Source organism: Mobula birostris, chromosome 1 (genome assembly GCF_030028105.1).
Source record: "Mobula birostris isolate sMobBir1 chromosome 1, sMobBir1.hap1, whole genome shotgun sequence".
Classification (NCBI taxonomy): domain Eukaryota; kingdom Metazoa; phylum Chordata; class Chondrichthyes; order Myliobatiformes; family Myliobatidae; genus Mobula; species Mobula birostris.
Genome location: NC_092370.1, coordinates 180,249,395 through 180,264,115, shown reverse-complemented (window position 1 = coordinate 180,264,115; position 14,721 = coordinate 180,249,395). Strand labels below are relative to the sequence as shown.

Here is a 14,721-nt window from a genome sequence, read left to right as displayed (position 1 = left end):
CACTGGGAGACCTCGCTTGTTCAGGCAGACGGAGTGTAGATGCTCGTCGAGGCGGTCTCCCCGTTTACGTCAGGTCTAATCTACCCTTCAGCTTTTTTTCTTCAATCCTGCGAAAGGTTTTTGCTCAAACCACTGACTGTTCCTTTTTCCATAGATGTTGCCTGGCCTGCTGAGTTCCTCCAGCATTTTGTACGTGTTGCTGGGAATGTCATTCCTTGATTTATAAACAAAGACTATACCCAGAATTCTACAGAAAGGCAAATGGATAATTCCACCAAAAGTTGACCTTTTTGTTGAACAGCCTTTATTGAGACTGGAAAGGAAAGGGGCAGAAGCCAGAATAAGAAGCTGGCAGAAGATAGCTGAGAGGGAAGATAGCTGGGTGGAGGGAAGGGGTGATAAAGTAAGAAGTTGAGAAGGGATGGATGGAAGAAGTAAATGGCTGAAGAAGAATTCTAATAGGAAAGGACACTGGACCATGAAAGAAACAGAAAGAGGAGGGTAACTAGAGGAGATGATGGGCAGGTGTAACAGAATGAGGAATGGAAAGAAGAGAGGGGGTGGGAATACAAGCAGGTGATAGGTGAGACCAGGGGAAGGTGGGTGGGTGGGGGAGGCATCAACTTTGCCTTCAACTTCCACCCTGCTCTCAAATTTACTTCGTTCATCTCTGACACTTCTTTCCATTTCCTTGATCTACCTACCTCCATCTCTGGAGACAGACTATCTACTGACATATTTTACAAACCGACTAACTCTTGTAATTATCTTACCTCTTCCCACACTGTCAGTTGTATGCAGGCTATTTCCTTCCCTTAGTTCTTCTGTCTTTGCAGCGTCTGTTCTCAAGATGTAGTTTTCCGTTCCAGACCATCTGAGGTGTCCTCATTGTTCAAGTAATAGCGTTTCTCTACCACTACCATTAATGCTGCCCTCACCCGCATCTCCTCCATTTCCCACACATCTGCCCTTACCCCATCCTCCCACCATCATAACAAGGTTCCCCTTGTCCTCATCTACCACCCCAAGAGCCTTCATATCCAGTACATCATTCTCACTAATTGCCGCCATCTCCCAACAGGATCCTAACACTGAGCACATCTTTCCCTCCCCTGCACCCCCCAGTTTTTACACAACTCCCTTGTCCACTCCTCATTGATCTCTGTACTGACACTTAACCTCCAGCATTTGGTGTATGTAGCTCATCTATTGTATTCCGTGCTTCCAATGCAGTCTCCTCTTCATTAGTGAGGCACCAGGCAGTTTGGAGGGTTACTTTACTGAGCACCTTAGCTCTGCCTCTGCAAAAGGCAGTATCTCCCAGTTGCTACCCATTTCAATTTGAATTGAATTGACTTTATTACTTACATTCTTCATATAATGGAGTAAAAGTCTTTACATTACGTCTCCATCGAAATGTTCAATTTAAAGTAATTTAGAATAGTATGTACAATGGAACAGTCAATATAACATAGAAATACAATTGTATCAGAATGAATTAATCAGTCTGATGGCCTGGTGGAAGAAGCTGTCCTGGAGCCTGTTGGTCCTGGCTTTTATGCTGTGGTACTGTTTCCTGGATGGTAGCAGCTGGAACAGTTTGTGGTTGGGATGACTCTGGTCTCCATTGATCTTTCGGGCCCTTTTTCCCACATCTGTCTTTGTAAGTGTCCTGAATAGTGGGAAGTTCACATCTGCAGATGCACTGGGCTGTCCGCACCACTCTCTGCAGAGTCCTGCGATTGAAGGAAGTACAGTTTCCATACCAGGCAGTGATGCAGTCAGTCAGGATGCTCTCAATTGTGCTCTTGTAGAAAGTTCTTCAGATTTCAGGGCCCATACCAAACTTCTTCAACCATCTGAGGTAAAAGAAGTGCTGTTGTGCCTTTTTCACCACACATCCAGCATGTACAAACCACTTGAGATCCTCAGTGATGTGTATGCCGAGGAACTTAAAAGCTGTTCACCCTCTCAACCTCAGATCCATTGATGTCAATAGGAGTTAGCCTGTCTCTATCCCTCCTGTAGTCTACAACCAGCTCCTTTGTTTTTGCGACGTTGAGGGAGAGGTTGTTTTCTTGACACCACTGTGTTAGGATGATGACTTCTCCTCTGTAGGCTGCCTCATATTATTTGAGATTAGGCCAAGCAGTGTAGTGTCATCATCAAATTTAATTAGCAGATTGGAGCTGTGGGTGGTGACACAGTCATGGGTATGCAGAGATTAAAGGGGGGGCTTAGGATACAGCTCTGAGGGGCACCTGTGTTGAGGGTCAGAGGGGCAGAGGTGAGGGAACTCACTCTTACCACCTACCGGTGATGTGACAGGAAGTCCAGGATACAGCTACATAAGGCAGGGTGAAGGCCGAAGTTTCTGAGCTTCTTGTTGAGCCTGGAGGGAATTATGGTGTTAAATGCTGCACTGTAGTCCAAGAACAGCATTTTCACACAAGCATCTTTCTTCTCCAGATGTGTAAGGACGGTGTGTAGAGCTGTGGCTATTGCGTCATCTGTTGATTGGTTGTGTCGGTGGGCGAATTGTAAGGGGTCCAGTGTGGGTGGTAGCATGCTGTAGATTAGTCCTTGACCAGCCTCTCAAAGCACTTGCTTATTATTGAGGTGATTGTGACATGAAGCCAGTCATTCAGACATGTTACCTTGGTCTCCTAATTTCCATTCTGACATGTCGAACCACGGCCTCTTCTACTGCCATAATCAGGCCAAACATGGGTTGGAAGAGCAGTACCTCGTATTCCTTTTGGATTGTTTCAGGCCTGATGGCATGAAAATTGATTTTTCCAATTTCTTTTAATTTATTGCCCTTCCCCTTTGGTCTTTTTCCATTTCTTCCTTTTTTCACCTCCCTCTGGTTCTCCACCTCCTTCTGCCCTTTATCTCATCCAACTATTACCTCCCAGCTTCTTTCTTCATCCCCCCCATCCCACCGAACCACCTTCCCCCTCAGTTACATTCACCTATTACATGCAGTTTGTATTCCTTCTCCTTCCCCTTCCCCCACATTTTTTTTTATTCTTGCCTCTGAACACCCCCCTTCCTTTCCAGTCCTGATGAAGGGTCTCAGTCTGAAACATCGACTGTTTATTCCCCTCCATAGCCTGATCTGCCAAGTTCCTCCTACATTTTGTGTGTGTTAAACAATGCAATATTCCTGATTTGTGGTCTATCTGTAGTACTATCTACAAGATGGACTGCAACAGCTAGGGCAAATTTCTTTGATTATATCACAGAAACTCACAACCTCAGTTACTAAGAGAAATGAGGCCAACAAGCCCATAATCGCATCACCTTTCCAGTCGCAGATGTATCACCATTCCCTCTTTCTTGCTACTCAGGATCCCAGTCAAATCTACCTAATAACTGTTCAGTTATATCTGCAAAGGCACTATTGTTCTCACTGCTTTCTCAAGAGCAGCGTGGAGTCGATGATATATTCTGGTTTATCAGCAATATCTGAACTAAAAAATTAAAAGGAATGGTAGAAAATTGCAATCTGCTGCATTTAGTCTGGCACTCTAAGCAGACCATGCACAAAAAAATGGCTTATTTTTTATCCCCAGAAAAGGAGTCAGTAATTAACAATTAATCTGCATTACTGGCTATCACTTTTCCAAATATATGCTGGAGCTTCTTTACAGTGGTGTATTGGGTCAGGCAGGAATTCAGGATAATGATATCTCAAGTCCTTGCGTTGAAACCTGGAGACATTTGAATGAGAACAGCTAGAGACCAGATCCAGAGCACGTTTTTAGTGAACTACTGAAATGAAAATGACTTTTATGTATGTTTAGTATTATTTTTGACTTTTTTCCACTGTAAAATCTGCAAGAAGGCACAACACTACATGCTGACTTGCCTGGAATAGCTAGGGTGTTACCTGTGTAACTTGACCCCAGTATTTCTACAGATTTTAGATAAATGAATTTGAGAATTGGTCTGATGCCAAGAGTAAAACAAATTATTTTTGCTGCAGTAAGAATGAAATGCATCTAAATCTGGCTACAGATTACTATGGAAGTGAGGGGGAAAATAGAGATCAAATGTGATGGGTAATCGAAATTGAATGATAGATTGGAGAGAGGAGACCAAATGAGGGAACTTCAAAAAATAGAGAATTTCTAAGCCAGAGTGAATGCTTGAGACTGATGAACAACAAGAGAGATCATGTGCATTTTTACTACATGTTTGAGCAATGTTATTGCATTTGTAATAAGCAGAGATATTCTTTAGTTTATGAATATTTGAATTTTCACAATAATGCCACTTTTACAAAACTATTTTTCACTACAAGGAAAGGGATGCCATTCTACAGAAGAGCAAATTGATAATTTCACAAATTGGGGCTCCACATTATACCTACATGATTCATGGAAGTGTTACCAAATAAATGGTATAATTTTGCATTGACTTCCAGGAAGACATATTGGAACAGAGAACTAAATATGTGGTCCAAGAGAGGTTTTAAAAAGCATTTAAAAGGGCAGTTGAGAGGTGGAGATACATGTCTCAATTTTATCATCCCTCTGCCTCTTTAACCATTTTAATGGTAAAGTTCAGATTACACTAATCTTAGATCCAGTCGAAATCCCAGTTCTTACAGTCTAATTGTTAGAGTTTTCCTGGCATGAATAGTAATGTTGGGACCAGAGGTTTTTATAACATTTTGAATTAAATTTCAACTCTATTTCTCAGCTTGCAATCATTAGAAAAAGAAAACTGAGCAAGATGAAATCAAATTCCTAAAGTGCTGACTGTAAACAATCTTTTTGAATTAAATGACAAACATAAAATTGTGGGCTGTTTGTTTAAAGTTTAGAAGACCGAAGTGAGATCAGAAGAAAGCTTCTTCCCTCCAGTATTTCATATCTGTCCTGAATAGAACTACAGAGGAAGCAGTTATTATTCTATTAAATTAACCCTTTCCAGAAAAGGAACTGGGCAATAACATAGTTTAAAAAAAAGATTGGCATTTAAAGAGATGTGCATAATTTCAAATGATCAAAAATTCTACATGTAGAAATAAGAGTGGCAAGGCTTTTGCACTATCAATGTAACAAGTTTAAGCTCAGAAGTTCTGTTGTGGTTACAAATGTTACTTATGAGAATTTCATTAGAAAATTGATTGCATATTTGCCATGTTTTTTACAAAGTTTTTGATTTTGCTTCAGTATCCTCCTTATTCAAATACATATAGAAATGAGGGGGAAAATAGAGACAAAATGTGCAGAAGGTGAAATTTACTGCAAATCGGAGGCCTGGTTTGCCAGTACTAAAGGAGAACTGAATGAGGAAGCCAAGCTCTTAAGAGTCTGAACCATCTGAGTCTGATTCCATTTCTGGTCCCTAAGGTCCTGATACTCGAATCCACACAGCCTTGACTGATATCTTCCCTTCTCCCTCACTTTCTGGGCATCTCAATACCACAATGTGCATTGTGTTCAACATGCTGTTCATGGTGTATTAATGTTTCTTGTCATTTACTGTTTTATAAAGAAAGACTTATTTCTTTCCATGTGTACTGTAGCAGCATGGGTCAGCCTCTTTTATTTTTACACTGCAGAAGTGTGAATGCCCTCTCATCTGTTTTAGTGATGATGACTAGGGGGACAAATAGCTGCTTAGGCTCCAAAGACAAAGAACTGTTGCTTTTTCAATAAATTTTAATATTCTGATAGAGTGCAGGCTATAATCAGAATCGGGTTTATTATCATGTGACGTGAATTTTGTTAACTTAGCAGCAGCAGTTCAATGCAATACATAATCTAGCAGAGAGAAAAAAAATAAATAAATAAACAAGTAAATCAATTAGGTATATTGAATAGATTTTTTAAAATGTGCAAAAACAGAAATACTGTATATATTTTTTAAAAAAGGTGAGATAATGTCCAAAGCTTCAATGTCCATTTAGGAATCGGATGGCAGAGGGGAAGAAGCTGTTCCTGAATCGCTGAGTGTGTGCCTTCAGGCTTCTGTATCTCCTACCTGATGGTAACAGTGAGAAAAGGGGCATGCCCCGGATGCTGGAGGACTTTAATAATGGACGCTGCCTTTCTGAGAGACTGCTCCCTAAAGATGTCCTGGGTACTTTGTAGGCTAGTGCCAAGATGGAGCTGACCAGATTTACAACCCTGTGTAGCTTCTTTTGGTCCTGTGCAGTAGCCCCTCCATATCAGACAGTGATGCAGCCTGTCAGAATGTTCTCCATGGTACAACTATAGAAGCTGTATGGATTTGAATAACATATTCCTCCCTAGTTTGCTAATTGTCTAATTTTTGGGGTTTTCTTGATCCTTATTTAAGCTAACTGAAAAGAATAGATGATGGCATTGGGGTGTGTGTGTGGGTAATATTTGTGTTTGTAGAGGCATCAATAAAAAGAGTTTTTAAAAGAAAGTATGAGATCTAGCTTATAAAGCAGATTGGTTTCTCTAATAATTCCTAATGTTAACCTGTTCACTTTGCCATGTAATGTTCGAATATTTAATTGAAAATTGAGTAATGCAATATTTATATGTTCTGTTTAATTATAGCTGTTGAAGGTCATGTGATTCATTGGATTGAAAGCAAGGCCTCGTTTGGCGATGAATGTAGTCACCAATCGTACTTGCAGGACCAATTCTGGAGCTACTGGAACAGGTGCCTTCCGTATAAAACATTTTTCTTGTACAAATGGTGCTGTTTACATGTTTTCTGAGAAAACACTGTCCTCAAAAGTTCCATGCTAATTATGCTTGAAGGTTCAACCTTTCATTGTATTGAAATCTCCTTTGAAGTTCATTTCAACATATTTTATAAATCCCTGGCTACAAAATTGACATCCATCATAGGAGAACTATGTACAGTAATTATTACTGGCATCAAAGTCTTACAATGCATCTAATGAATTCTGCTAATTCTGAGCAACTGGAAAAGGGAATATTTTTCCCAGTTCCACATAAACCTATACCTTCTGAAAAGTAGATAGTGGCCCATATTTTTGCAGTTATTGTGACAATGAAACTTTTGGTTTTCAGCATTATTATGCATTGAAGCTGAGAGCAAGTTTGAGATTTCCATATGTGCTTGGCTTAACTCCGAAATCCCAAAGTTACTGTCAACTAATTAATTCAACTAATTTTTATTGTGTGTTGTTTAAATTAAAGAGCATATATGTGATTCCATAGATATAGCAATAAAGTAGGAATAAAATCTGGCATCAGGCAAAGCAACAGACAGCACAATGCTTTAAACACAAACAGGAATTCTGCAGATGCTGGAAATTCAAGCAACACACATCAAAGTTGCTGGTGAACGCAGCAGGCCAGGCAGCACCTGTGGGAAGAGGTGCAGTCAACGTTTCAGGCCGAGACCCTTCGTCAGGACTAACTGAAGGAAGAGTGAGTAAGGGATTTGAAAGTTGGAGGGTGAGGGGGAGATCCAAAATGATAGGAGAAGACAGGAGGGGGAGGGATAGAGCCAAGAGCTGGACAGGTGATAGGCAAAAGGGGATATGAGAGGATCATGGGACAGGAGGTCCGGGAAGAAAGACAAGGGGGGGGGGGGATCCAGAGGATGGGCAAGAGGTATATTCAGAGGGACAGAGGGAGAAAAAGGAGAGAGAGAAAGAATGTGTGCATAAAAATAAGTAACAGATGGGGTACGAGGGGGAGGTGGGGCCTTAGCGGAAGTTAGAGAAGTCGATGTTCATACCATCAGGTTGGAGGCTACCCAGACGGAATATAAGGTGTTGTTCCTCCAACCTGAGTGTGGCTTCATCTTTACAGTAGAGGAGGCCGTGGATAGACATGTCAGAGTGGGAATGGGATGTGGAATTAAAATGTGTGGCCACTGGGAGATCCTGCTTTCTCTGGCGGACAGAGCATAGATGTTCAGCAAAGCGGTCTCCCAGTCTGCGTCGGGTCTCGCCAATATATAAAAGGCCACATCGGGAGCACCAGACGCAGTATATCACCCCTGTCGACTCACAGGTGAAGTGTTGCCTCACCTGGAGGGACTGTTTGGAGCCTTGAACGGTGGTAAGGGAAGAAGTGTAAGGGCATGTGTAGCACTTGTTCCGCTTACATGGATAAGTGCCAGGAGGGAGATCAGTGGGGAGGGATGGGGGGACGAATGGACAAGGGAGTTGCGTAGGGAGCGATCCCTGCGGAATGCAGAGAGAGGTGGGGAGGGAAAGATGTGCTTAGTGGTGGGATCCCATTGGAGGTGGCGGAAGTTACGGAGAATAATATGTTGGACCCGGAGGCTGGTGGGGTGGTAGGTGAGGACCAGGGGAACCCTATTCCTAGTGGGGTGGCGGGAGGATGGAGTGAGAGCAGATGTACGTGAAATGGGGGAGATGCGTTTAAGAGCAGAGTTGATAGTGGAGGAAGGGAAACCCCTTTCTTTAAAAAAGGAAGACATCTCCCTCGTCCTAGAATGAAAAGCCTCATCCTGAGAGCAGATGCGGCGGAGACAGAGGAATTGCGAGAAGGGGATGGCGTTTTTGCAAGAGACAGGGTGAGAAGAGGAATAGTCCAGATAGCTGTGAGAGTCAGTAGGCTTATAGTAGACATCAGTGGATAAGCTGTCTTCAGAGACAGAGACAGAAAGATCTAGAAAGGGGAGGGAGGTGTCAAAACTGGACCAGGTAAACTTGAGGGCAGGGTGAAAGTTCCCCTCTACCACCACTCTGCTCCGTCTAGCGGAATTAGTCCTTACTCTTAATAATTTCTCCTTCGGCTCCTCCCACTTCCTCCAAACTAAAGGTGTAGCTATGGGCACCCGTATGGGTCTTAGCTATGCCTGCCTTTTTGTTGGGTTTGTGGAACAATCTATGTTCCGTGCCTATTCTGGTATCTGTCCCCCACTTTTCCTTCGCTACATCGACGACTGCATTGGCGCTGCTTCCTGCACGCATGCAGGACTCGTTGACTTTATTAACTTTGCCTCCAACTTTCAACCTGTCCTCAAGTTCACCTGGTCCATTTCCAACACCTCCCTCCCCTTTCTAGATCTTTCTGTCTCTGTCTCTGGAGACAGCTGATCCACTGATGTCTACTATAAGCCTACTGACTCTCACAGCTATCTGGACTATTCCTCTTCTCACCCTGTCTCCTGCAAAAACGCCATCCGCTTCTCACAATTCCTCTGTCTCCGCCGCATCTGCTCTCAGGATGAGGCTTTTCATTCTAGGACGAGGGAGATGTCTTCCTTTTTTAAAGAAAGGGGCTTCCCTTCCTCCACTATCAACTCTGCTCTTAAACACATCTCCCTCATTTCACGTACATCTGCTCTCACTCCATCCTCCCGCCACCCCACTAGGAATAGGGTTCCCCTGTTCCTCACCTACCACTCCACCAGCCTCTGGGTCCAACATATTATTCTCCGTAACTTCCGCCACCTCCAACGGGATCCCACCACTAAGCACATCTTTCCCTCCCCCCCCCCTCTGCATTCCGCAGGGATCGCTCCCTATGCAACTCCCTTGTCCATTCATCCCCCCCATCCCTCCCCACTGATCCCCCTCCTGGCACTTATCCGTGTAAGCGGAACAAGTGCTACACATGCCCTTACACTTCCTCCCTTACCACCATTCAGGGCCCCAAACAGTCCTTCCAGGTGAGGCAACACTTCACCTGTGAGTCGACTGGGGTGATATACTGCGTCCGGTGCTCCCGATGTGGCCTTTTATATATTGGCGAGACCCGACGCAGACAGGGAGACTGCTTTGCTGAACATCTACGCTCTGTCCGCCAGAGAAAGCAGGATCTCCCAGTGGCCACACATTTTAATTCCACATCCCATTCCCATTCTGACATGTCTATCCACGGCCCCCTCTACTGTAAAGATGAAGCCACACTCAGGTTGGAGGAACAGCACCTTATATTCCGTCTGGGTAGCCTCCAACCTGATGGTATGAACATCGACTTCTCTAACTTCCGCTAAGGCCCCACCTCCCCCTCGTACCCCATCTGTTACTTATTTTTATGCACACATTCTTTCTCTCACTCTCCTTTTTCTCCCTCTGTCCCTCTGAATATACCTCTTGCCCATCCTCTGGGTCCCCCCGTCTTTCTTCCCGGACCTCCTGTCCCATGATCCTCCTGTATCCCCTTTTGCCTATCACCTGTCCCACTCTTGGCTCTATCCCTCCCCGTCCTGTCTTCTCCTATCATTTTGGATCTCCCCCTCCCCCTCCAACTTTCAAATTCCTTACTCACTCTTCCTTCAGTTAGTCCTGACAAAGGGTCTCGACCTGAAACGTCGACTGCACCTCTTCCTACAGATGCTGCCTGGCCTGCTGCGTTCACCAGCAACTTTGATGTGTGTTGCTTGAACACAATGCTTTACACTGGCAGAGGACACAATCAAAATGTGAGAATAATCATTATAAGGTACATGTTAGTTCCAAATATGTTGCACCTGGTGATAGCAAAAGGGTAAAATTAAGTTAATAGTCATTCTTGTGTGTTGGGCACGTGGCCAAGTGGTTAAGGCGTTCGTCTAGTGATCTGAAGGTCGCTAGTTCAAGCCTCAGCTGTGGCAGCGTGTTTGTGTCCTTGAGCAAGGCACTTAACCACACACTGCTCTAGTGTCTGTGCGAGGAGTGGCGCTCCACACAGACTTCCAACCTGCGCCTTGTAAGGCATGAAAATGCCCAACATAGGCCTCGCATGGTCTGAGTTGACGTTCCCTCCCTCCCATTCTTTAATTTTGATTGTAAACTGCATACATAATGTAATTCAGGTGGAAATGTTCTGCCTTTTGCCTTGTATTCTAAATTGTCCAAATCTTCTTCTTTATAAAAGGTGTAGAGTTATCAGAGGTTGGAAATGAGTGAATTAAGAAAGAAGCTTGCTTTCTGTCCTTTAGAATCAGAATGCACACAACGTAAGGAATAAAATGGATGATCTTGAAATTCAGCTACAGATTGGCAAGTATGACGTTGTGGCCATCTCTGAAACTTGGCTAAAGGATGGCTGCCATTGGGAGCTGAACGTCCAAGGATATACAGTATATCAGAAAGATAGGTTAGTAGGCAGAGGGGGTGGTGTGGCTCAGTGTATAAGAAATAATATTAAATCATTAGAAAGAGATGACATAGGATTGGATGGTGTAGAATCTCGATGGATTGAGTTAAGAAATGGCAAGGGTAAAAGGACCCTATTGGCAGTTGTATACAGGCCTCCAAGCAGCAGTTGGGATGTGGATTACAAATTACATCAGGAGATAGAAAAGACATGTCAGAAAGGCAATGTTATGATAATTGTTGGGGATTTTAACATGAAAGTAGATTGGGAAAACCAGGTCAGTACTGGACCTCGAGAGAGAATTTGTAGAATGGCATTTTAGAAGAGCTTGTTGTCGAGCCTACAAGGGGATCGGCTATGCTGGATTGGGTGTTGTGCAATGATCTGGAGGTGATAAGAGAACTTAAGGTTAAGGAACAGTGATCACAATATGATCGAGTTCACATTGAAATTTGAGAGGAAAGAAATAAAATCCAATATGCCAGTATTTCAGTGGAATAAAGGAAATTACAATGGCATGAGAGGGGAACTGGCTGAAGTTGACTGGAAAGGAACATTTGCAGGAAAGACAGCAGAGCAGCAATGGCTGGAGTTTCTGTGAAAAATGAGGGAAGTACAAGACAGATATATTCCAAATAAGAAATTTTCAAAGGGAAGAAGTACACTACCATGGCTGACAATTGGAGGCAGAGCCAAAGTAAAATCAATAGAGAGGGCATACAAGGAAGCCAGAGCTATTAGGAAGATAGAGGATTGGGGAGCTTTTAAAAACTTACAGAAGGAAACTAAGAAGGTCATTCGGAAGGAAAAGATGAATTATGAGAGGAATCTGGCAACTAATATCAAAGAAGATACTAAAAGCTTTTTTAAGTACAAAAAGGATAAAAGAGACTTGATTGTAAATATAGGACCAATAGAAAATGACACTGGAGATATTGTAATGAGAGATACAGAGATGGCAGAGGAACTGAGTGTGTATTTTGCATCAGTCTTCACAGTATATTGGACATTCAAGTGTGTCAGGGAGGTTAAGTTTGTGCAGTGAAAATTACGACTGAGAAGGTGCTTAGGAAGCTAAGTGGGCTAAAGGTGGATAAATCTCCTCGACCTGATGGAATGCACCCTCAGGTTCTGAAGGAAGAAGCTGGAGAGATTGCGGAGGCATTAATGATGATCTTTCAAGAATCAATAGATTGTGGCATTGTACCGGATAACTGGAAAATTGCAAATGTTACTCTGCTATTTAAGAAGGGTGGGAGGCAGCAGAAAGGAAACTATAGACCTATTATCCTGACATCAGTGGTTGGGAAGTTGTAGGAATCGATTGTTAGGGATGAGATTATGGAGTACCTGGAGGCACATGACAAGATAGGCCAAAGCCAGCATGGTTTCCTGAAAGGAAAATCTTACTGCAATTCTTTGAGGAAATTACAAGCAGGGTAGACAAAGGAGATGCAATAGACGCGGTGTACTTGGATTTTCAGAAGACCTATGACAAGGTGCCACACATGAGGCTGCTTAGCAAGATAAGAGCCCATGAAATTACAGAGAAGTTACTAGCATGGGTGGTGTATTGGCTGGTCGGCAGAAAACAGAGGGTGGGAATAAAGGGACCCTATTCTGGCTGGCTGCCAGTTACCAGTGGAGTTCCACAGGGATCGGTGTTGGGACCGCTGCTTTTTATGACGTATGTCAGTGATTTGGACTATGGGATTAATGGATTTGTGGCTAAATTTGCCGATGATACAAAGATAGGTGGAGGAGCGGGTAGTGTTCAGAAAACAGAGAGCCTGCAGAGAGACTTGGATAGTTTAGGGGAATGGGCAAAGAAGTGGCAAATGAAATACACTGTTGGAAGGTGTATGGTCATGCACTTTGGTGGAAGAAATAAACGGGGAGACTATTATTTAGATGGGGAGAGAATTCAAAATGCAGAGATGCAAAAGGACTTGGGAGTTCTTGTGCAGGATACCCTGAAGGTTGACCTTCAGGTTGAGTCGGTGGTGAAGAAGGCGAATGCAATGTTGGCATTCATTTCTAGAGATATTCAATATAAGAGCAGGGATGTGATGTTGAGGCTCTATAAGGCACTTATGAGACTACACTTGGAGTATTGTGTGCAGTTTTGGGCTCCTCATTTTACAAAGGATATACTGACATTGGAGAGGGTTCAGAGAAGATTCACGAGAATGATTCCAGGAACGAAAGAGTTACTGTAAGAGGAATGTCTGGCAGCTCTTGAGCTGTATTCCCTGGAGTTCAGGACAATGAGGGAGGACCTCATTGAAACTTTCAGAATGTTAAACGGCCTGAATAGATTAGATATGGCAAAGTTATTTCACATGGAAGGGGATTCTAGAACAAGAAGGCACGACTTCAGGATTGAAAGATGTCCTTTTAGAACTGAGATGCAGAGAAATTACTTTAGTCAGAGGATGGTAAATCTGTGGAACTTGTTGCCACATGCAGCTGTGGAGACCAAGTCACTGGGCGTATTTAAGGCAGAGATAGATAGGTTAGACAGGGCATCAAAGGGTATGTGGTGAAAGCAGGGGGGTAGGGATGATTGGAAGAATTGGATCAGCCCATGATTGAATGAGACAGCAGACTCAATGGGCCGAATAGCCTACTTCTGCTCCTATATCTTACGGTCTTATGTTCTTAATCAGAATCAGGTTTATTATCACCGGCATGTGATGTGAAATTTGTTAACTTAGCAGCAGCAGTTCAATGCAATACATAATCTAGCAGAGAGAAAAAAAACTAATAATAATAAATAAGTAAATCAGTTATGTATATTGAATAGATTTTTTTTTAAAGTGCAAAAACAGAAATACTGTATTTTTTTTAAGTGAAAAGCAAGGTCATGTCCAAAGATTCAATGTCCATTTAGGAATCGGATGGCAGAGGGGAAGAAGCTGTTCTTGAATCACTGAGTGTGTGCCTTCAGGCTTCTGTACTTCCTACCTGATGGTAGCAGTGAGAAAAGGGCATGTCCTGGGTACTTTGTAGGCTAGTACCCAAGATGGAACTGACTAGATTTACAACCTTCTGCAGCTTCTTTCGGTCCTGTGCTGTAGCCCCTCCATACCAGACAGTGATGCAACTTGTCAGAATGCTCTGCACGGTACAACCGTAGAAGTTTTTGAGTGTATTTGTTGACATGCCAAATCTCTTCAAACTCCTAATAAAGTATAGCCACTAACTTGCCTTCTTTATATCTACATCGATAATGTTGGGACCAGGTTGGATCCTCAGAGATCTTGACACCCAGGAACTTGAAGTTGCTCACTCTCTCCACTTCTGATCCCTCTGTGAGGATTGGTATGTGTTCCTTCGTCTTGCCCTTCCTGAAGTCCACAATCAGCTCTTTCATCTTACTGATATTGAGTACAAGGGGATATAGTGGTTGTTGCTGCAACACCACTCCACTAGTTGGCATATCTCACTCCTGTACGCCCTCTCAACACCACCTGAGATTCTAGCAACAATGGTTGTATCGTCAGCACATTTATAGATGGTATTTGAGCTATTCCTAGCCACACAGTCATGTGTATTTAGAGAGTCGAGCAGTGGGCTAAGCACACACCCCTGAGATGCGCCTGTGTTGATCGTCAGCGAGGATATGTTATCACCAATTCGCACAGATTGTGGTCTTCCAGTTAGGAAGTGGAGGATCCAATTGCAGAGGGAG

General features: G+C 43.2%; 1 protein-coding gene across 2 annotated transcripts in view; it reads left to right on the top strand.

The window, feature by feature from the left end:
- The window catches only part of cdin1 (CDAN1 interacting nuclease 1), a 169,913-nt gene that overhangs the window by 104,138 nt on the left and 51,054 nt on the right, over nucleotides 1-14,721 (top strand). For both annotated transcript variants that reach the window (XM_072266971.1, XM_072266974.1), the window contains one exon: nucleotides 6,549-6,654. In XM_072266971.1, coding sequence (XP_072123072.1) covers nucleotides 6,549-6,654 — 106 coding nt within the window. The remainder of the gene's footprint in view (nucleotides 1-6,548; nucleotides 6,655-14,721) is intronic.